This window comes from Zonotrichia albicollis, chromosome 4 (assembly GCF_047830755.1).
Source record: "Zonotrichia albicollis isolate bZonAlb1 chromosome 4, bZonAlb1.hap1, whole genome shotgun sequence".
In the NCBI taxonomy this organism is placed as follows: domain Eukaryota; kingdom Metazoa; phylum Chordata; class Aves; order Passeriformes; family Passerellidae; genus Zonotrichia; species Zonotrichia albicollis.
In genome coordinates, this window is record NC_133822.1 from 40,331,966 (window position 1) to 40,354,512 (window position 22,547).

The window sequence follows — 22,547 nt, forward strand, 5'->3', positions numbered from 1 at the left end:
TTTTACTAGTGCAATGCATCACCCTAGGACTGGCATCCTAATGAGGACAAGAACTGTGCTTTCATACAAAGAGGACTAGTTCCCCCTCCAGTCTGTTTAAAATATTGTTCACAGCTTCAAGCACACACTAGAGTTACAGAGCCTACTTTTCCTCACAGGATCTGATGCAAATGATACAAAGTCTAGGTCGGTATGCTCAATGTTTGGTGACTTGATTCCACATCACAGTAACTTGATTAGTTACAAGAATGACCACCTTTCACTTTGCCAGCACTCCTTGTTCTCAGCCTGCCAATTGCCCTTGTGCTTTGGAGAACTGTTATTTAAAAAACCCAGCAAGCTTCCCTGCATCTGCCCCTTGTTGTTCCTCAGAGCTTGGCTCTGCTGCGGGCTACACTTGGCCTGTGACTGCTCACACCAACAAGCCACAAATCATTTCTTATATTTGCAGCATAGCAGTCTCATTGCACCCCAACGCTCTTATCTTCTCAATCTGCTTGCTCCAGCACTGGTATTCATGATGTGAAACCCCCAGGGATTTATTTTAAAGGTCCTCAGCAGAATGTGTTTACCATTGAGACCCCAAGTGTATCATCCTGGCTGAAAAGGCACAGAAGTAGAATGTTAACACAGCAGCAGATTAGAGGGTTTGTCACTGTGATGGAAGTTATTCCATACAGCAGTTCTCTCACCACAGGAGAGAGCTAGGCAAGAACTGTAAGAAAAGATTCATCAGAATGAAAAGTGTTCCCAGGAACACAGTTTTTTGACAGGCTCTGCTCACAGGAAAAGCTCCTCAGCCTGAGGGTGGCAGATCTTAGCAAGACTGATGACAAGAACCATGTAGTTATGACACATACCTAGAATACAAGAGCTCCTTGGGCATGGCAACCAAAAGGTGGCCACCATATAATGTGAAAGACTTCCAAATACATCTTGGCAAGACATGGGGAAAATTTTACATAAAAAATATTTTGATTTGTTTTTCAGAAAAAAACTCTTCCTATTTCTATACTAAAACTTGAGTTTAAAATGGGGACAGAAAATTTGAGCCATGGAAGAGGAGAAACCCACCTTTTCCATAGAAAGAACAAGAACATATAAAGAATATGCCATATCAAGGAACCATCCACTCTGCCTCATGTTCTTGGTGCCTTCTATTTCTCAGTGGCTCTGCTACTCATTTCTGCCAGGATGTTACAGACAGACAGACAGAACTGAGTGTGTAACACTGGGAGTTTAGAGGCAACAAATAAGCTGGTCAGGGCCCCAGAGTTTATGAGAAAGGACAGAACATCTTGAAAGTACAACAGAGCAGTTAAGTCACAAGGAAAACAAGATTATTTTATGTTGTTTCTATTTCAGCCTGGGCAAAGCTAGATTACAGCAAGTCTTGACAACCCTCCTTGTTCAAGCACAGGTCTTGGCTTTAATCAACAAATAAGCTTGGGAAAGAATTAAAACTTTTAATTTGTTGACTAAGGGTGAGTCTATGTCCTTGTTTCTCTCTTACTGCTTTCCTATTTTTCTCATCCTGTGCATTTCTTCTATTAAGTACTTTACCTTTGGGCTGAAGAATGGATACTGAGGGTCTTAGTCCCCTCTTCCTCTTTAGAAGACTACTGAAACAGAAAAAGCAATGTCCTGTGCTAATACCCAACTACAGGAATTCAGCAGGCAGCCTCTAAGCCACTAATCTGAATGTAATCCAGCTATACTTTTGAGCAGCACCACAAAGGCAAAGCAGGGTTATTCATCCTCACTGATACATGTGCATTTATCTGAGTATTAGCTGGGAAATTATATAAGTTCCTATATAAGAGCACTCTTTCCTGAATGGTAGAAATACGTACATAAAAAGATTGGGAGATTGTTGTGCACTTTGATTTACTTTATTGAGTAATCATCTGATAGCTACAATGGTGAATAGGAAGTTTAGAAATAAAATAAAAATAAAATTAAAATAAAATAAAATAAAATAAAATAAAATAAAATTAAAAAAAAAAAACAAAAAGAAAATTTAAAAAAAAATAAGAAAAAGAAAAAACCAACCCCTTTATAAAAAAAAAAAATCCACATCGTATTTCCCCATATTTTGGGAAACAGGCTGAAGAAAACATTCTACACTGTAGAAGACACACATAACTGCTGATACCCATGTTTTGACATTGGAACTGCAAGTCTGAAGTATATAATTCTAAAGCCTCAACCAAAAGAGGCTTAATAATAATAGCATGGATACATCACCACTGTGAAGATGTTAACACATTAAGGATTCTGGGATACCAATCTGGTATAATCAGCAATATACAGGGTTCCTGTGAAAGATGTGGCATTTCTTCTTAAGGTCAGCTTTCAGAGAACTTTGAAAAACAATGTTCTAGACTGATTACTTACAGTACTCCTTTGCTTGCAGAAAAGCAGGAGAGTAGTTCAATAAAAACTGAATACATGATAATTTTTCTGATTGGATTTGATTAGTTGCATAACTTTAGCAAGATTATCACAGTGTGTGATCTAGTTAAGCTTTTAGGATTATATGAACACCAGCACCAAATTAATCTTAGAATCAGACAACTGAGATACTTGTAAACTCTCATACGTCTCTGACCACTTATGAAGTCTCTCCCGGTCCCACTGCTTCAGAAAGCATTTGACAGTAAGTGCAGCATTTTATTGACAAAGCAACACAATCTGGATAGATTCCTCACTTCTCTCTCTTGCAAGAATAGCATGCCACTTTGTTGAACCCCCAAGGATGCAAAGTGGGATTATTTTACATAAAGTCTCTCTTTGTAGCATCTGAAATAAAAACCTTTCCCCTAGAACTGCCACTGTTTTGATAGTGAATTCCATGCTGAGTTGTACAACTGGTTACTCAGTTCTTTGGCTGATTTTAAGAATTGCATTCAAAAGTTACTCTGTGTTAGAGGCATTTAGAAAATATATTTATACCTGGTATTGATACTCTTTCAAGTACTCTTTTAGTCTTGTTGGTAATGGCAGCTCCCAGATCTGATTTGTGCTCTTGTTTATAGCTATTCTGCAGCGGTGTTGCAGAGATGGAGCAGATGTATAGAGGGGTTTGTTCAAGTAAAGATGAACTGTTCCATTTGAAGGTGTTTCAGTTCTATCCTTGCACATGAGAACATAGTACTCAATCAAATGCACAACGCTGTTGAACTGTTTAAGTCTAGATCTGACACAAGTGATAGAGTCCAGTCTAAACTTGCCATCTTGATATTCTATACGTAGATTGGTCGGTCCCGCTGACGTTTTTACTGATATAGTCAGTAGATACTCTGAGTGCGAACTATCCCTAACCAAAAAGGTCCCTTCGGGGGCATCCTGTAACCTTTCTTTGGCTTCAGCAACAGTCATGTTGCCCCAGTACCATCCTGTTAAAAGATGAGAAAAAGAAGGGATTTGTTTATTCCTGTTTGTTTGAAAAGCTGCTCTCTAGCTGATGTACTTCTAGACACCCATTTCTTTTGTTGTTTGAAAGCTAAAGTCCTGCAGGCACAGTAAATTTTTATTTGCTATTTAAATTCATTTGTTTTACAATGCATCTCGTTTTGACAGAGCTTTCCAGGTCACTTTTTATTTACCCATGTATGCATACACATGCACAAACATTCCCGCAGCGTCCTGCGGGGCCGAGAGCGGAGCCGCCGACCGGCGGGCCGCCCCTGAAGCGGCAGGGGCGCGTCCCGCGGCTCCCCGCTGCTCTGCCGCCGGGAGAGCAAGGCACGGGCTGGCAGCCCGCACAACGCCCGCTGTGGGGAACTCGGAGCAGGCTGCTGCTGAAATGAGCTTTCTCAAGCGATCGAAAGCGAAGGGATAAGAAAACAACTTCGGCGAGGTAGCTGCGGTCCTGGCGCGGCTGCGATGAAGACAAAAAGCCCTTCCCTCCTCCCGCAAGCAAGCTCCGCGTCCTGCGGGGCCGGGCGAGCCGCCGCCGCGCCGCAGAGGGGAGCGCAGGTACGCGGGGCCGCGGGGATGCGGCCGCCCCGGCCGGCGGCAGCGCCCGGCCCTCGCCCGGCCGCAGATCCCGGGCTGCCGCTGGGGCGCGGCGCTGCCGCCGCTTTCGCTTCGACCGCCGCAGTCCGCGTAGGGTCGGAGTCGTCGCCGCCCCTCTCCGCCGGGGGAACGCGACCTGGCAGCGCCGAGCGGCGATGGCCAGGCGTCGCACCGCCGCCCGGTTCCGCTCGGCCCGGTGGGGATCCCCGCCGCGCCGCTCTGCCTCCCCCCGGACAGCGCCGCCGCCCCGGGCGCTTTCCCCTTCCCGGCCGCCCGGGCTTACCTGCCCGCCGCAGCTCCTCCATAGCCGCGGCCAGCTGCTCCGCCTCACGGCACTCCTCGGCAGCGGGCGCCGCCGCCCCGGGGCGCCCCCAGCGCTCCCCGGAGCTCTCCGCGCTCTCCAGGGACTCGGCGGAGCGCAGGGTCATGGGCGGCGGCGGCGGGGGCGGCCCCGCTCGCCCGCAGGTCGGGGGCTGCCGGCAGGAGAGGGCTCCGCTTCGCCGCCGCGGGGCTCAGCGCAGCGCTGGGCGCATGGTCCCGGCCCCCGGCCCGGGCGCCGCCTGCGAGCGGAGAGAGAGCGTGGTTAGCGGCGAGCCCCGCGAGAGGCGCTCCCGACGCAGAGCGCGTTTCTGGCGATCCCGCTTCGGAACTTCCCAGCATCCAGAGGAGGGACGCGAGGCGAGAGATCACCTCCCGGCGGAGCGGGGGAGGGACATCTCCTCCCCCCCGCCGCCCAGCCTGTCCTCGGCTCCTCTCCGCCGGGGACTCGGCGGAGGCGGCGTCCCGAGACGGTGGTCTCGCTTTGTCGCAAAGGCGAACCCGCTGATGCCCCGCTCCCTCGGCCGGGGCAGGCGAGCCCGGCCGGCGGCTCTGGGACTTTTGGGGCGGGAGGAGGTCGTGGGGAGAGCCGAGCGCGTATGGGAGAGGAGGGTTAACCAGCGGGACAGTGGTCCCAGCCCCGGCGCTGCCCGGGTTCCACGCTGCGGTGCGTACGGACGCCTTCCAGTAAGGTCATCCACGAAGTCGTACCTGTAGGAACGGGAACGGAAGCCCGGCGTGGGCCATGCTCCCGGGATGGGAGACCTCCTCTCGGGTAGAGCAGTACCCGAGAAGCTGCGGAGCGAGTGCGCAGGCAGTGCCGGCTCCGGGGGCTCGCCGGCCGCTTGGGAACGGAAGGGGCAGCGCGGTGCAGGACGCGCTATAATTAGCGCGGAGCAGGAAATATGCTTTTCCCGCTCCATTAAATGCTGATATTAGGGAGGGGAAAAAAATCTTTCCTCTTGGCCGAAGCTAACGAGAGGGACAAAAAGAGCCTCTTCTCTCCTAGTGCACCGCCACATCAGGAGCGACACAAAGCCGGGCAGTACCAGAGAGGGGGAGCCTAGCTGGCTTGGCTGGAGCGAAGGGACGGGGCTTGCGGGAAGACCGGGAGCCCCCCGCCGGTGCTTGCGAACCGGGCAGTCTCTGCCTGCGGGTGCGCAGCACCCGCCAGGTGAGGGGGTTATGCTGAGGTGGTTCCTCCCCTAACAAGTTCCGCGGCGGAGCTCAGAAACTTTTCCAAATTAAACTCTAGTGACAACTGATAGGGTGTTCTGACGGGTTTCTATCCCAATAGATGTAGGTAGACTCGCGGGAACCCCTCGACAAAGCCCATCCCTCCTTTCCCCGCGCCGACGCTCCCGCCGCCGGCTCGGTGGCCGGGCGCAGGTGCGCCTGTCACCGGGAGAGGCTGCGGGCGCGGGGCCGACGGGCGCAGGTGGGAGCAGCCCTGCCAGCGGTGTCCGGGCGCGACCCCTTGCGAAAGGAGGCTCCGGCAGCGCCGAGCCGTGAAGCGCCGCCGCCGCGGGAGCTCGGTGGGGACGGAAGGCTGGCGAGGCGACGGCGGCTGGCTGCAGCCGGGCGTCCCCCGGCCGAGGCGAGGAGAGCCGGAGCAGCCCGCCGCCGGCTGCGGGGAGCCTCCATCCCGGCGGTCGGCAGAGCCGTACCGGGAGCGGGGCGGCGGGCTGCCGGCTCTCCAAGCGACGCACGGCATCGTGCGGAGGGGGGCGACGACAAGGGGACTCACCCGGGCTCGGCGGGACGGGGCTGGGGCCGCCGCTGCCGCCGCCTGGAGGTGGGGCGGTCAGGTTGTTCTGGCTCCCGGCGGCGTCGGGGGGCCGAGGGGACACGGCACCCGCCGCCGGGGAGAAGCGTCGAGGCTGTGCCGGGGCGGACAGAGGCTGCCGGAGGAAGATGGTGCTCCTGGGGAAACAACACCCTCCTCTCCCCCGCCTCTCCCCGGCGCGGGCGGTCTGCTCGCCTTTGATTGCGAGGCGAGGGCATCCTGCCCCCGCCGCTCCCCCCTCCCGGGATGGTTACATACAAAGGCTGCTTTCCAGGAACTTTCCAGGAACCGCATCATGTGACAGGACCCGCTCCGGCGCCTCCGCCGCGATCGCGGCCAGCCGGGGCCGACGCACCGAGCCGCCGCCCCTGTCACGCCGGGGCAGCGGCCGCCGAACGCTGCCCCGCGGCCCCCCCGCCTCCTCCCCCTGCGCCCGCGGAGCCGCGGGCGACGCGCAGGTCAGTGCCCGGGGCTGCGGGGGGACCGGGCCGGCGGGGCCGCGCGGGGCGCCCCGCGGGCGCGGCGGGACCCCGGAGGGAGCGGGGCGAGCGCGGCCGCCCGTGCCGGGGCCGGAGGGGCGAGGGGCGCCCGGCCCGCCCGGCGCCGGCAGCCGCGGGCACCTGAGCGCGGCGGCGGGGCCCGCCCGCGGGGCCGGGAGCGCTCGGGGGCCGGTGCCAGGAGCTCCCTGCCAGGGACTTGCGGCGGCCGAAGCTCCTGGGACACCCCACCCTGGTCTCCACCCCCCTTCACCCTCCGGCGCTAAATACCTCGTTGCTACAAACAGCCATTGCCCGCCGTTGCGCGCGCCGATTTCCTCCCCCTCCCCCCCCCTTTTTTTTTTAATTATTATTCTTTTTTTTTTTTAATAATCACGAAGCTGTTTTTCGGCGTAAAGATGGTTGATTGCGCCCTGGGTGCTGCTCGGTAACCAGCCACCTTTCGCCGCTGCCCCAGCGGCCCCGAGCCGACTTGAGAAAGAAACACACACAGAGGGGAAAAGAGAAAAAAAAAAAAAAAAAAAAAAAAAAAGAGAGAAAAGAAAAGAGGGAAAACAAAGCAAAAGTAGCCGTAATAGTCTCACTCCTGCCCTTGGCTGCAGGTCAGGGCTCCCTGCTAATTGTACGGGGGTATCTGAGAAGGAGAATTGACGGCAGAAGGATTAAGGGGTGTCTTTTTAAAGATTTCAGGAAAGAAGCCCAAGCCTATAGCATAATAAAAGATAGTATCTTTAAAAATCGGGGCGGGAGGGGCGAGGGAGCCTTTGTTATCAGAGGGGAAATGAATATGTATGAGGCTGCCCTGTCTGGCTGAGGGAGCGGAGCAGCTCCCCTGCACAGAGAGAGCTCCCAGGCTGAGACGCTGCCTTGGGTCGCACTCCCCAGTACCGTCTGAAATGCAACGTTTCTTAAAAAATAAAAAAAAAAAAAAAAGAAAAAATAAGGACTGAGGAAGGATTACAAATCCTGAAGGATTTTGTAACAGTTATTGCTTATAATTCTTAAGCATCTGAGGATAAGAGAATTAATAGTTATCTTAAAAATTAAGTTCTGTATTTAGTGATTAAGTAAATTCATCAGAGAAAAAAAAATCTACTTTGTTAAGTGAAATTATTGGCCAGCATGATTTCATCTGTTTGTAATGCCTGGGTGCTTTTGAATTTAATTTATTCAGTTTATGAAAAAAAGGTGGTTTAAATCACTGGCAGCAGCACAGATTTAAAATGAGGTCTGAGGAACAAACACGGGCTTTCTTAAGCATTCTCAGAAATGGTTTAAAACAATTTAGGTCTTGAAGGTCATTCTTGTTCCTGTTTTTGTCTGTGAAGTTCAGATAGCCTCAGATCCAGGCTCCAGTGACAGTTGTGGAATTCCCACTAAGTTTTTTCGTTGGATTGATGTGAAGAGGGGAGAGAATGAGTTTGTGCCCCTAGAAATTTAGTTGACAGTTCAGCTACCTATGACATAAAATCTTGCAAAAAACCTCCATTACTTTTCAGAATGGCACTGACTTCACTATGTTCCAGAGAACAATAAAAAATTAATATGGATCTATTTTTATTACTAAAATAATTCTGTATATGTAGGCACACAGCTTTTGCTCAAAAAGTGTTTTGTTCTGATATCACAGTGTTCAAATTAAGGCTGTTTCTTTGAAGTTCATTAATGCATCTTGGAGAACAGGAATACGTCTTGTCTAGATGCAAAGCTGCTTTCCCTATGTTATTTTATTAATGGGATTTTTATGTGGATAGTATCTCAAGACTTCCTTTGCTTCTGCTGTTTATTCGTCACTTGAAGTCATAATAATTTGTTTCTAAAACCACAGCTGGCTGCTATAAAGGCAGAGGGAGGAAGACCATGATTTATGTGGTGAATGAGAAACAAGAACAGAAGAATGTAATAAATGTTTGTTACTTAAAACTTCAAATATTGTTATGAGAAAGGTAGCATAAATATTAAATAGGCAATATATCAGCAGGATCTTTCCTAAACAGAGTTCTGTTCAATTTTTTTTTCATGAGAACCTAATGTCTCTTTAAAATAGCACTAAATATCTGATAAACTTACAAGAGTAATGAAATTCCAACTTAAAAACTGCAAATGGATCTTTAAATGACAATCCTGGCACCTCATAGGAGTGCTCTGGTTTGCAGTCACCTTTATTCTCTGGCTTGAGACATCTGAAAGTGCTATAGGCTCGGTGGACTATGTTTGTATTTTACTGTTTCTTTCAACAATGTTACTTACTCTTTTTCTGCTCTGTCTGCCTAAGTCTTCCATACAGTCACAAGAGAGAAAAGAAATAACTGTAAGGGTAAGAAAAGGTGACTAAATGAAATTACTTTTGGGACTATGGGCTGTACGTAGTGCATGAAACTACTTAAAGCTACTTTTTAGTTTTTTGGCACTGGGATATTTAATACACGTTTGGTCTGCCTGAAGAGTTTTACTTTATAAAAATCAGAATGGAGTAGGAGAAAGATGTGAAATGGAGAAAGAGAAAAGAAGGAGCAGACTCAGAAAACTTAGTTTTCCAAAACAGGGTTTTTTAATCTGCCATGTAACAAACAGGAATTCTTCTAAACAGTCACTAATACAAAAATTATATACAAGTGAGGATTTAAAATTTTTTTGTGCAATTCAAACTAAATGCTTTATTTATTTTTAATCTGTTGTTTTGGGATAGCAATTCTAGGAGAAATATTGCTGTACATATATAAATATGAATGCTTCTGAGCCAGTTTTAGAGGCATATCATCCAACTGGAGATGAAAGGCACCAACTTAAGCAATCTCTTTTTTTTTCTGATACTACTATTCATGAATGTTGGTTATGACTGTATATTATCCATATAGTAGATATTTTTAATGTAGTTTCATATTAGTAGTGAAAATATGAACATTAAGGGTTCTTGAAAATCACAAGCAGAATATATTGTTTGAGCTCAAATGCACTCAAATGCATATGCTTAAGACAGGGAAGGATGAATAAATTTATTTTTTATTTTTCCTTTAGGCAAAAATCCCTTTCATGACCAAGGAAGGAGGCAACAACATTTTTACAGCGCTGAGAAGTGCCTGTTACTAGAAATGATTTTCACTTTGTTCCTGAAAAGCATGCCAAGTTTACTGGTGAGCTCGTACACTGATTTATTTATATAATATGATGTGAGCAGAGGGGGGTAATGTGATTTTGACTCAGCTGATTTTGCTAAATTTGCTCTGATTCACTGAAAACATTTACTGATCTATTAAGATAGATTTACCTAGCTACCTGGAAGAATACAAGGGGCCTTTCCCTGCTCTCTGCATGCTTAACTTCCCAAAGATGTAGCACAGAATATCTGTTATCCATGCATACCATTTGGTCAGTTAAAATCCCCTTCAGTTAAAAGGACAGCTATTGCTTATCACTTCGCTCTACTTACTGAACGTATTTTGACAACTGTTTACCTGAACTAGTCTAAACAACAATGTACAGCTGCCATGGTTTCCCTGTCCTGGGGTTGCAGTCTGGTTCTTGAGCAGAGAAATGGGAATATTGAGCCTTTGGCTCCAGCAGATTGGAATGTGTTAATTGTAACGCCACAGCACGAGAAAGGTCTGCAATGTGAACTCTTTGAGGATTTCTCACTTAGCAGTTAGGAGAAAGGTTTGCTTATTTCACAAAGAGTTCCTAAAACATAATAAATAAAACATAAGGAAAACAAATATTTCAGTGTATGGGATCATCCTGACCTTTCCAACTGCCTGAGGTACAGCATGTTTTGATGAAATAGATTAAGATTTATACCAAACAGTTTTACTCTTTACCAGCTGCCACCTTATTTTCTGCTATTTTTATCTATTCACATGTGAATGCTTTGCTTTTCTTATTATACATTTGGTAAAGGAGATTAATAAAATAATTCAGGGAATAATTTCTATAAATCAGGGGTGCTCTAAAAGGAAAGCAGCACTTGTGATTTAAAAGCAAACATCAAAAGATGGCATCAAGGGAGTAATACTTTGAAATAACATCTGGATTCTTTTCTTTCAGAGACAGTTGATAAAAAGAAGGATCATTCCCTTTGGTTCAGTGGATAGGTAGACAGATAATCACTGTCAAGCACAAAACTGACCATAAAAAGGTGGCATTTAAGTCCATCTCTCATCCTGTGCTATCTACTGTCTATAAGTAAAGGCCTAACCTGCATTGAGTAAAAGGTTACCTATCCACTTGGGAACTTCAGTGAAAAAAATTAAATGTAGTGCTTGCTTAGTTTCTCCAATTTACTATTTACAATTTAAGGTAAAACCAAATTAACATAAAAATACTTTCAATAGGCATGTAAAGGAAAAGTAGAATGTGGTGACACAGGGTACTAAGTACAAAAAAACAAGGAGAATTTACACAGCAGTTTTTACTTTATGCTATGCTAAGCTTCCTTATAAACAGCAGAATTCTGGTCTATCACTGTGTTATTTTGTGAATTATCAAGTTTCACTCTGACTAAAAGTAGCCAAATTGGTGAAAGTTATTGGAGAATAAGTTGTTAATATACATGCTTTGGTAGCATTTTCTTCTCATTCATGCTTCCTTCTCACGAACAAGGTAGAAAAAAGGAAAGGACCAATTTTGGTACAGTCTTCAAACAACTACAAGGAGAATATTTGATATGGATTTTAATATTCAGATTATAGCATAAAATGCTGTGACTGTAATATTTATTTACCTTGTTTTTTTGTCTGAGAAAGAGCATATAGGTATATACGTGCACTACACCTATGCACACACATGTTCAGAACCATGCTCCTTGAAGTTTTGGATTTTTAGAGAAACATACACTCTTGGGTTTTGGGGGTTTTTTTAGCAAAATCCTAGAGATAGCACAGCTGAAAGCACTGTGAAATCTTGCATTCTTGTCCTAGATGCTGCCAGAAAAAAACAAGCCTTTTATGCTTGAGGAGGCTTGAGATGTTTTTCTGCCAGTTGCAAGTCCTACGCCTCAAAGTAAAAGAGAGCAAGTAATGTCTGTGAAAAAAGTTTTCCTGACAGACAGCATGAAAGCAGCTCTCCTATGCTTTGCCAATCCATAAGTAATAAAGTTCCTTTGTTGGCAGAAAGTCAATTTTGAAACTAATAAGGAAAACTAAAACAGGTGATGCAGTGCCTATCTCTAAAAGGGAGATTTTTGAGTGAAAAGTGAAGTAGAAACTGGGTTATGTGTCTCTGAATAAATGGCCTCCCATCAGAAAAAGATTAATTTTAAGTCACTGTTCTAGTTCTTATATTAAGGATAGTTTAATTCACCCAGAGCTATTTGGCCTTGAGGATGAATTCCTACAATTAAGTGTTTATGATTGAAAGTGCTGCCATGGAGAGCAGACAGATGAATATCATTTTAGGAGTACTGTGAATCATTAAATGAGTTGTAGAACCTTTTTTTGGGCATGAGCCACTTCTAAATTTCAGGCTAAGGCTATAATAGACTTCAGCATAAGGCCTGACGTGTTGCTGTACTTAGGAGTTTGAATAACAGGATAATCAACGTTTACTAATGTATTTATATAACCTTAAACTTCTTCCAGTTAATTGAAAATAGGTTGCCTGTTGTATGTGAATATGCTGCTGGGTTCAAATACATTTTTCAGATCAGTGCATTAATTGTTAGTGTCAGGTAATGAACTTAACCTGCCTCTGACGTGTTGGCTTCTTTTGGCTCAAGATAGGTATGGCTGCTTTCCCTGCTTCAGTGTAGAGGCTGCATGTGGAACGTCATACAAACCTGGAGAGATGACAAGAAAACAGTGCTGGCCGCCAACTACCTTCTCTCTGTTTGTCAGGATTAGTGCTTGCTTTTTGTCAGGACGGCTCCACGCCTCGTCCTGTATCTGACTGGCACACTGGGAGGACGCAGCCTGATGAAATGCTGGCCAGGCAGGCTGTCAGTTTTAAGGCTCAGGAGAGGAAACAGACATAGGGCTACTCTTTCTGGTTTAGGAAAGAGCACTGGTCCACAGCTTGCCTTTTCTTGGCACAGCCTGTCCATTCCCAGAATTGCTTGCTCCCCCTGTAAGCAGTTTTTCCAGGTATGTGGAAATTAAAGCTCAAACAGTAGTAGATAAAATTGGACAGGCTGCTTGAAGCAGTATCTCCCCCTGTACTGTACCCAAAACCATCCTGTGGCTCTGACAGAGCTCTGCCTGCAGCCGGGAAGAGAAATTAACTCATGCATCTCCTCCTTAACAACTTCAGCTTTCAGACTGGTGTTTTAAGAACAATTCCAGTTTCAGTGTGGCTTCAAAACTGCCATCCATCAGGAGCAGCCTCGTGAGCTGTTTGGTCTTGAGATGGCAATTCTGTCCTGAGGTGGGGTGAACGGCTTGGGGGGAGAGTAATAACTCCTTCAGCCATCTGATTTTAATCCCTTACCATATATGACTTGAAGTCCTTAGATGCCCTCTACTGCCATATACCAGAATTAACAGATGGCTCTGTGTAACCAAATTCAGATTTGCTTGTTATTCTCTCTGTCCTTATAAATGAACGGAGAAGGGGAAATAATACCCATAATTATTACAAAATATGCAAAGCATTTTATAAAGTGTGAGTTTGGGCTAGACATATTTTCTGACTTTCAGTGCCATTGCCCTACATTTCAAAATTTAACACTAATTTTAGTAGTCTCTTCAGAGCTCATTTCTCTGATAAATTATCCCTCTGTGAATAAATGTGATCTGGAAAGATGCCTGAGGCACAGCAAAATTTTTCCCCAGCGTTTCATGCCACATGATGCCAGACAGAAGGAAGCTGCACAACCTGCTGCTGTAGATCAGCCTTTGTTCTGGGGAGGAAGGAAAGGATGCATTTAGCCATTGGACATATCTTTTGCATAACACAGAACAGCAGGTAAGAGTGTACCTAAAATGGAACAAGAATGAAATTTCTGTCCTACCTTTGCCTGTGTTATGAGAGCTTTTGTGTGCTGGCAGGCACAAAGCAATCCTAAGTCAAACAGGACTAATCTTGGAGAAGATCACTCCCCAGGCTCTTAAGAATGAAGTGCCTTTGCGGTGCTTGGGCTTTAGCTGTGTTAGTATGTCAGCTCCTTTTCCTTCTACAAGGAAAAGCCAGCAAAACAATCCCACCTTTAACTCCCTGTCCCAGGCTGAAATTTGAAATGAGTGGGTATGGGCCAAATTAGCAGCCATATTTTGTGTACATTTTTAAACAAGCCTTACCTTTCCTGAGGACAGTATTCTTTCTTTCTGCTCTAGGTGTTTGCTGGTGATGTTACAAATAAAAGCAGGCCCGGCAGGAGGGAGCATGAGCTTTCCAGTGGAACCTGTGACAGCAGGGACCTGTTCCAGGTAAATGGAGGACACACAGGAGAGCCTCTTCCAGGCCAGTAAAAAGCCTGAGTTCATGAAGGGTGCAAATTTCACACTGTGCTTTCTTTTCCCTCCAGCACAGTCCTCTACTTTCAGGCACACTGGTCAAGAATATGCTGCTTACATTTTTCAGGAGCTTTTATAATTTTTTCAGAACATAATCTCAAACTAACATAAGCCCGTAGCAAAATCTTATTGTGAATGGGGGCTTTGTTTCTGAGAGACTCTTTTTGAAAATGCCAGGTTATCAGCTAGCCCTTGCATAACAGGCTGAAACAGGAATTTGTTCATATGGCTTTGTTACAGCATATTCCTTCCTTCAACCCGTACCTCCACTTTCTCCAAGAAATACATAGAGCTCTTCAAGACCTCCTGGCAGGCGGGCTATGTAGTGTTATGGTGGCAAACCTGGAAAGCTTTACCAATTCATACCACCCAACAATGTGGTTCATTGCATGTGTTTTTATTAGATCCCCATTTTCCCAATTTCTTTAAGGGCATTTCATTTTTTTAGTGGCTTTTCTTCTTCTCCTATCCATCAGGGAGTGAAATCATGTGTCCACAGAATGTAAATAACAGCGGTTTCTATTCAATTTGCATTTATATGCTTAGCACTTTAAAATAGCTTATTTCTAGAGGCTTTCATAATCTATTCAAAATTTCTTCTTAGTCAGAAGAAACATTTTAGCGAGATGTTAATGAAATCCCTTTGGACTGGCTGATCAAAAAGGCACAGCAACAACAATGAAATTCTTCAAATGACTGATCAGTTATGCTTCTGAGTTACTCTTCAGCAACTGACTGAAGTGTATCTTTTAATCTCCTTGGGCATTTTAAGATCACTTCCTTGGGCTGCTCTAACAGGGCAAAATATGCTAGGTAAGAAGATTAATGGTTAAAAAAATCTATGCTGAAATGGTAGTGTATTTCTAGAAAAATTAATTTATTATACAAGCTGAACAGGGAAAAAAACCAAACAAAAACAACACCTGGCAAGGTATTTAAAGGGAACAGCTCATTTGCCAGTGTCACAGATCTTGGAATAAACAAACCCCTTATGCCCAGTGAATAACTGAAAAACAGCTTTTTGATTTTTATACTATTTTCTTTTGTTGACATTTCATGAACCCTAAAGAGGATACACATTTGTATTTATTAATGCCTAAATGAGCATTTTAAGAATTACATCCAATTACTGTGGGTTTTTTCCCTCCAGAAAACTTTGGAAGACTTTCACCTCATTATTTTGCCATGTGTCTCACCTTGACTCTTCAGATTTCTTTGATCCTCCAAAGACTGAAAATTACAGAACAATGACATTTAGTGACCTTTGGTGTGGTTCATTTACTCCAAGGTTGAATGTGTAAGAAGATGCTTACTCCTAAATGCAGATTTTGTTTGGTGTTACAGAAATGCACTTTCTTCTTCTCTGCATAATTGTTTATTCAGAAGAAAAATCCTTTTCTTTTTACAGGAGCCTCAACTGGGGCATCTCTGAATGGGAGACTCTGGACTGGTGACTGAAACTGTTTAGAAAATAGTAATTACATGTGTGAATTGCTGTGTGTATAAGCCCGTGCCAGACTTATTCAGACTTGGTACTCTGAACAATGGTAATTTAAGATAAGGTAATCTCTAAAAATGCTGTGGGTTCACACTACCTGATTTCAGAGAGCAAGCTTGTCCTTCTACATTTAAAAAAAACATCCCTGATGTCAAGAGGGAGGCAAGAGGAATATAGATGGCTTATATTCACACTAGCTGTGCTAGTTCCCTCTAGAGCAGACTCCTGTATTCACATCCCACAGTGCTCCTTGGACTCCTTCTGGTGCTGCTCTAGAGCCACCATGCAGTTGTGATTTTTCTGTTGCCTTTCAGTTTGTGCAATGGTGTGAAACTGTCCCTCAGCCTGTGAGAAGGGTGCTCCCCTGGCCCCAGAGGGAGGGTACGCACTGCACCTCCTGGCATGCGGTAAGCTTTGAGGGCACAGCCAGCCCGGGTGGTTTAGAAGAGCACACCGTGTGAAGTCAGGCAGGATGAGACCTTGGGAGTGCTGTGCCTGCAGCAGTGGGAAGCCATGGCTTTCAGGAGGGCTTCTGGAGCTGTGGCAGCAGCAGCAGGGCCTGAGCTTTGCTCCCCGACTGCCCCATAACAACGTGCCCAGAGGGATCCTGAGGGTGTGTCTGCTGCTGGCGCCACCTCGGTGTGGGGAAGCCCAGGGCCCTGGTTTCACCTGCCAGAGTCACACAGGTACTTTCACTGCAGAATAAATGCAGCACTGCTAAAGAAACACACGGCTTTTCCTGCATCATTTCCACAAAGTCGTGAGTTAGAATCTTGGTTGTATTGAAACAGAACTCACCCAGTTCTAACAATTCAAGCTTTTGTCCCTGGACTGGACAAGGCCTGCTAGGCACTGTGCAGGTACTAACCACTGCTGCTCTTCTCTTCACAGCCCATGGTGGCACCTTTCAGCCTTACCAGTCTTACTTCAAATCTTTCTCAAACAAATATGGCCATATAAAGCCAGTCAATTGTAACCCCATGCAGTCAAAACTAGAGCGTGTTTCTTTCAGTATTAAAATACAAATATATGCTTTAGAAAGGCAATTTCTCTGTCATTTTTCTGACCTCTCCTTATGAGGAATTTTCCATGAATTTTATTTGCTCTGTGCTTCTACTCTGGATAGGAAATCCTTTTTTCTTAATCTAGTTCTAAATTTTGTGGAACTCGCCACCACTTTGTTACTCCATCACTAATGCCAGGGTTTTACCTGTAGGAAAAATGGCATGGGGGAAAGGGAATTCTGTTAACACATGTTCTTGGAAAATAACAAATGAACCTATACTGAAGCCAGTCAGTATTAAAAATTACATAATAAATTTTTAAAAGTATATGAAGCCTTATGTCACTTATAACAACCAAACAAATATTGTTACTTATAACAACCAAATAATTAAGGGTCCAGGAAATTTTTTTCCTAGCATTTGTTTATTATTCAGTAAAAATCATTACTTTGTCTTAACTAAAGCAAATGAAGACCACTCCTGCAGCACAGCTCTGATGCAGTGTAATTCCTACAGATGCTGGCTTCAGAAAAACAGTACTTAGCATATTATTTGTTTAAACAAATCACATTTGAATGAGAAACTAGCAGTGTTTAAGACAAGAAACCTCAGCAGTGTTTAAAAAACTTGGTGCTAATGACTAGGATTGTTTAAGAAACACTAATCTTTGGATGAAACTATTAAGCTCTGTTTTGTTACCATTAGTGAGTAGGAAATACATGTTTATACAGGAGGGTCATGCTTCAATAGTTTAATCTTTTACTTAGGTTAATTTTTATTCAACATGGTAATGGCTCAGTGCAATTACTTTTCACCATTCTTTGAATTTTTCTCTGTAACTTTCATGGTCAACATTTTATTAGTTTTAGCAGAAGAGATGCTAAAAACCAGTTCTTGCAGAATTTTTTAAATCATCTGACATTTTCCTGGTAGGGGGATCCTTTTGCTGAGTAATCAAACTTTGGTAGCAGTCAAAACTGGTCTTATTTAAGAGGTAAACTGCCTCTGACCTGACACTGTTTTTCATCTTGACAAGCAGTAAAGCTGAATATAAGCACAACCTTTTTCTGTATTTATGTTTGATAAAGACCAGTTGGCAAAGCTTCTTAGTTCTACTGGCTGTGCCAACATCTTGTGTTGTCTCCATACAACGAAAAACTGTATGATACATACACCTACATCATGACCTTTAATAAAGTGGCATGCCAGCCCATAAGCTTCTACTCCCCCAGAAGCCAGGAGATGCAAAATTGCTGACCAAACATGCTGATTAGTTCATGCAGCTTCCACATACCTCCCACCGTCTGATCTGCAGTGTTCCAACAGCTGTAGTTATTCACAGTGGAACTAACATTCTGAATGAATTGTATTTAAAGTTTCAGGTAATTCCGTGCAAATTGCCCAGTAAATCATAATTCATCATGCTTGCTTTTGTAGAAGCACCAAAAGATAACAGTTGAAATAACACGCTCATTTCATAAGAGGTACCAGAAAGATATATAAATAAGTAATTATGTTATTTCTCCAAACAGCTTATTATTTTTAGCATTACAGGGTTGATTAATTACAAAGTGAGAATTAAAATTTCTTACACAGTGTACATTTAGAAATTAAATGTGTGTGAATTACTCTATATAGAAAACTAAGAGCTCCTATATACAGACTACATACTACTGAAGCTAACAGAAACATCAAAAATGGTTTTATCTGAATTTTAAGAGTATTTTGCACAGTTGTGCTCCTACATTGAAAAAAAAGAGAAAGGCCCCAATATAGATAAAAAAATATCATCTTCATCCTCCCTTCACAGAAAAGGAAAATGCATCTTCAGAGGACAATTGTGTGACATATTCTAGCCAATAAAATGTTAAAATAAGATCACCTGACTGTTGCATGTACTTTTTCTGTGCTGACTGACCATAAGGGGAGCCTTTGAAGATTGACTCAGGTTTAGACATCTAATTAGTATCTGTCTCAATCTTGGAGATAACCCCAAATTTTATGTATTGTAGGTACACAATTTGTTCCTTTATACTGGTGACTAGTGTGTTTGCTCTAGGTCAATTTTGTTACATTGTAGCATTAAAACAAAATATACATCATCTATTACAGATGAGGAATGCAGCCTACATCTATTTTATCTCTCCATTTTATAACGTTGTATTGGCTTTGAGGATGGAATGAGCATGTGAGAAATTACATGCTGCTAAAATTCATAGACTGGAGAAACTGAGAAATGCAGCGCTGGCTTTGACAGGCAGTCGGTACTGTGACTTATAATGACCTGCCACAAGGATTTATTGTGGCACAGCAGAATTTGGACATGACAGATGAAGTTCAGACCTATTATAACAGCAGCAAGAGAGAAGTTTCCTATAGAACTTCATAGCTGGATGCAGGGGAGGGATGGCAGGATGGGTGGGCAGATGGGCAGGAGGGTAACTGCTGCCTTCACTGCAATCTTGGGGAAGTGAAACAAAGTCATGACATTTGTCACATGCCCAGAAGCACATTCCTCCTGTCTCCTGTGTGCCAGTCCCAGCGTCTGTCCGTCTGTCTGGTGGGGAAACCAGTTTAGGAACTGATGAGCCAAAGCCACTTGGCTGCTCTCATTCCAGCCAGGCTGATCAGCAAACCAGCTACACTTCCTGATCCTGCTTGTCCTGGGGCTGCCACAGTGCAGGGACAGGGACAGGTACAGGGACAGGGATGAACACAGCAGCAGGGACAAGGCATTGGCACAACCCTCTGCTGCCAATTTGCGCTGTTATTACTGCCCCACTATCGACTCATTTTTTCCCCAGACTGGGATGGTGGAGCTTTTTTTTGTCTCTGAGACACCCTACAAAAGTTAAACCGGCAGAAAACCTTTGATCCTTTAAGTGCAAGTCCTTTGGGAGGTGTTAAGGAGCGCTTTTTGCCGCAGTGCTCCCGAGCGTCAGGAAGGGAGCAGCCCAGGGCCGCCTCTCGGGGCTCAAGCTGCCGCAGAGCCGGTCCCGATCCCGATCCCGACCCCGGTCCCGGTCCCGGTCCCGGTCCCGCTCCGCCCTGGGCGGTGCTGCCTCCCGGTGGTGCCGCACGCAGCCTGCACGGCAGCTCCCGCGGCGCGCACCGAAGGGAAAAAGCCTCTTCAAAGCATCAGCTCTGCTTTAATCTGGGGATAATTAGAGGAGAGGAAATACTTCTTTTCGCTGAGGCACTCAGATTAATTGAACTGTGATTTAAATGGTCCGAATTCCTGCTCGGGAGCACTAGAACAGGCTGCCCAAGGAGGTTGTGGAGTTTTCTCCTCTGCAGACATTCCAAATGCACCTGGCTGTGTTCCTGTCACCTGCTGCAGGTGACCTTGCCTTAGCAGAAATGTTGGACTATATGATCTCCAGAAGTCCCTTCCAAACCTAACAATTCTGTGAGTTAAGGGCAAAACTTTTGATACATGACTGAAACAGTTTTCTAATGGCATACAGACCAAGCAAGGCTTGAGGAGACTTTAAGTGAGACTTATGAACACCAAAATTCCCTCAGTAAGATGTACCCAGCTGCCTACTACCCACAGCAAGCAGCCTAAGATGCTCTGGAACTCAACAGCTACTAGATACAAAACAAATGGCTAAGTGCCCAAACTGGGATTCAAAGTGCCACAACAGACTTAACATTGCAAATTTCATGCAACTTAAGTTTTCAATTACAAAGAACAAGGGCAACAGAAAACAGAAATCCCAAACTAACTTTCAAATTTTTTTTTTGCATAGAAGTAGAACAATAATCAAGTGGATGAATTCTGAATTCCAAGTGAAGAGAAACAAAGCCAGTTGTTTGAGACCTAGAAAACCAAGAAGAGAGCTTCAGATTACTGTGAGAGTAGTATTTTAATTGTGTCATGCCTCAGGTAACTCAGGAAAAAGATTTAGTAAAAGAAAACACAATAAGATTGAAAGCAGCATCACAATGCAGGGAAAGATTTTAAAACATCAATGTTACAGATTAGTAACAAAAGGGCACAGGGTACATGTACTGAACATGTGTTTTAGACAGTTTCCAGCCACTGGTCAGAAGAGGAAGTACTTTAAAGATAGCAGCCAAGCACATCATAGATTTTTAGCTCTCAAAATGCCTGAAAAGCATCCAAAATGTTTGGGAAACATTGTGAAAGCCAGTATTTCTATGGTGATTGTGGATGTTTGATCACAAACAGGGTTTGACAGGCAAGAACTGACAAACAGAAGGTTATGACTGCAAAGGTTTCTCTGTAAAGCAAAATTTCTTAGCAGCACTAGGCAGCAGTAAGCAAAAATATGGGAAAAAGGATGGAGGAAAATAATTTTAAGTTTAAATTAGTCCAAGGATATATCTTCTTACACTGAAGTCAAACGGTGACAAATTAGGTCTCAGCTTTCCAAAAATAAAAGGGACTCAATTTTCTGCACTGGAACATAAAATACTGCATAAGATGTAAGCTTACTTATTCACCAGAGTCCTCACCAGGCACCACATACTAATAAAAATACCAAAATTTGTTGTACTACAAATTGCTACAATCTATTAAAAAAGTTATATTCCAGGCAGAAAAAGCCACTATTATGTTCATGCAATTGAACTTACAGAGTTAAGCAGCCATCCTTCACAGAGACCCCACAGACATTACTTCACAATAGCAGACTTATTATGTGAGCAACACACCATTAATAAGAAGCCAAAATCACTTGGCTCATGTTGGCTTGAGCACAGACTCTGATATCTTATAAGCACAACAGAGTGAAGGAGCAAAAGGATTTCATGCTCTGCCATGATAAACCATTATCAGCTACCCAGCATTTGGAGTTAAAAATGCACTGGCACTAGTTTTCTGTATAAATTCCCACAAGTATTTAAAGGCAGCCTTTTTACACACATCCAACATTGCTTTTTTTTCCCAAATAAAGGATGTTCAAAGGAAAAAAGGTTATTCAGTAGTATCTTTAGAAACTAACTAACAGCTGAGATGTAGTTTCTCTACATCTCAACTGAGAAGATGAGTGGTACTCAACTTCTAGCAAAATCTGTAGAAAATGCATGCTGGTGAAATGACACTAGACTAACAGAGGAAACAGACCCCCTCCTAGGTTATCCAAATTGCTTTGGAAGGGAAATGCAATAAAAATATATGATGTACATGAGACAATAATTTTCTGATTATTTAGAAGGATCTACTAAGAAGGCTTTATGAAGTCACTGGTACCTCTGCAGCAGCATAATGTTCCAAGCTAGCCCTTTCTATTAGAAGGCTGATGCCTAAAACTGTAGACTGGAACAAAGGTTTTTTCCCTTTTCCTGAAAGGAAAAAAAGCTACATGACATATACAGGAGGAAGAACATTTAAGCACTACAAAATGATAAAGCAATGAAGTAGAATCAGACCAAACTCCTACTGTGATACAGCTGCTCCAGCTTATGTAGGAACACAGCGTCCTCACTGAGTGGTAGATCGGGTGGGATTAAACAAACAAAAAACCTCCACGAACCACAAATGCACACAGAAGTTTGTAGATATCTGAGAATGGGGGATGATTTAGAAAAGCAAGTTACTGTGACTTGGATGCTAAAAATTAACGAAGTTGGCCAGTTTTCCATACACAACAGGCTTAACTACAATCACTTAGCTGATGTAGAATTAAACATGGAGCCAGGTAACTCACAGGTGTAACAGAAGAAGAAAACCAGTTTTTTTTCACAAACACCTCACATAATATTTTTAATAAAAACTATTTAATTAATACTTCAATATTCAAGCTCACCTTACTAGATTCCTAAATTAATAAAAAAATACTATCCCATTCAAAACCACCAAACCCTAACACATCCACTTCTAGACTTTCCATTTTGACAGAAGATTTGTATGAATTCACTTGACCAATGATAAGCCTCTGACCTCTTGAATTTAATCAGAGCACTCCATCCCTGTTACATCCTGATCTAAGAGTAGTCCATTTGCTGACCAGGAAT

At 44.2% G+C, this 22,547-nt stretch overlaps 2 protein-coding genes across 2 annotated transcripts; one reads left to right on the forward strand and one right to left on the reverse strand.

Moving 5' to 3' along the window:
- Positions 1 to 2,949: 2,949 nt before the first annotated feature.
- Positions 2,950 to 3,381, reverse strand: SOCS2 (suppressor of cytokine signaling 2). The gene has a single exon (XM_074540237.1). The coding sequence runs from the start codon at positions 3,379 to 3,381 to the stop codon at positions 2,950 to 2,952; it is 432 nt and encodes a 143-aa protein (XP_074396338.1).
- A 507-nt stretch (positions 3,382 to 3,888) lies between these two features.
- Positions 3,889 to 22,373, forward strand: LOC102064103 (uncharacterized). Its single transcript, XM_074540238.1, has 5 exons — positions 3,889 to 6,582; positions 9,640 to 9,755; positions 13,383 to 13,515; positions 13,884 to 13,976; positions 15,472 to 22,373. The coding sequence occupies exon 1, from the start codon at positions 3,889 to 3,891 to the stop codon at positions 5,053 to 5,055; it is 1,167 nt and encodes a 388-aa protein (XP_074396339.1). The 3' UTR covers positions 5,056 to 6,582; positions 9,640 to 9,755; positions 13,383 to 13,515; positions 13,884 to 13,976; positions 15,472 to 22,373.
- The last annotated feature ends 174 nt before the right edge of the window (positions 22,374 to 22,547 follow it).

Excerpts from the sequence above, each read along its gene's own strand:
- SOCS2 (XM_074540237.1), bottom strand. The coding sequence starts at position 3,381 with ATGACTGTTGCTGAAGCCAAAGAAAGGTTACAGGATGCCCCCGAAGGG.
- LOC102064103 (XM_074540238.1), top strand. The coding sequence starts at position 3,889 with ATGAAGACAAAAAGCCCTTCCCTCCTCCCGCAAGCAAGCTCCGCGTCC.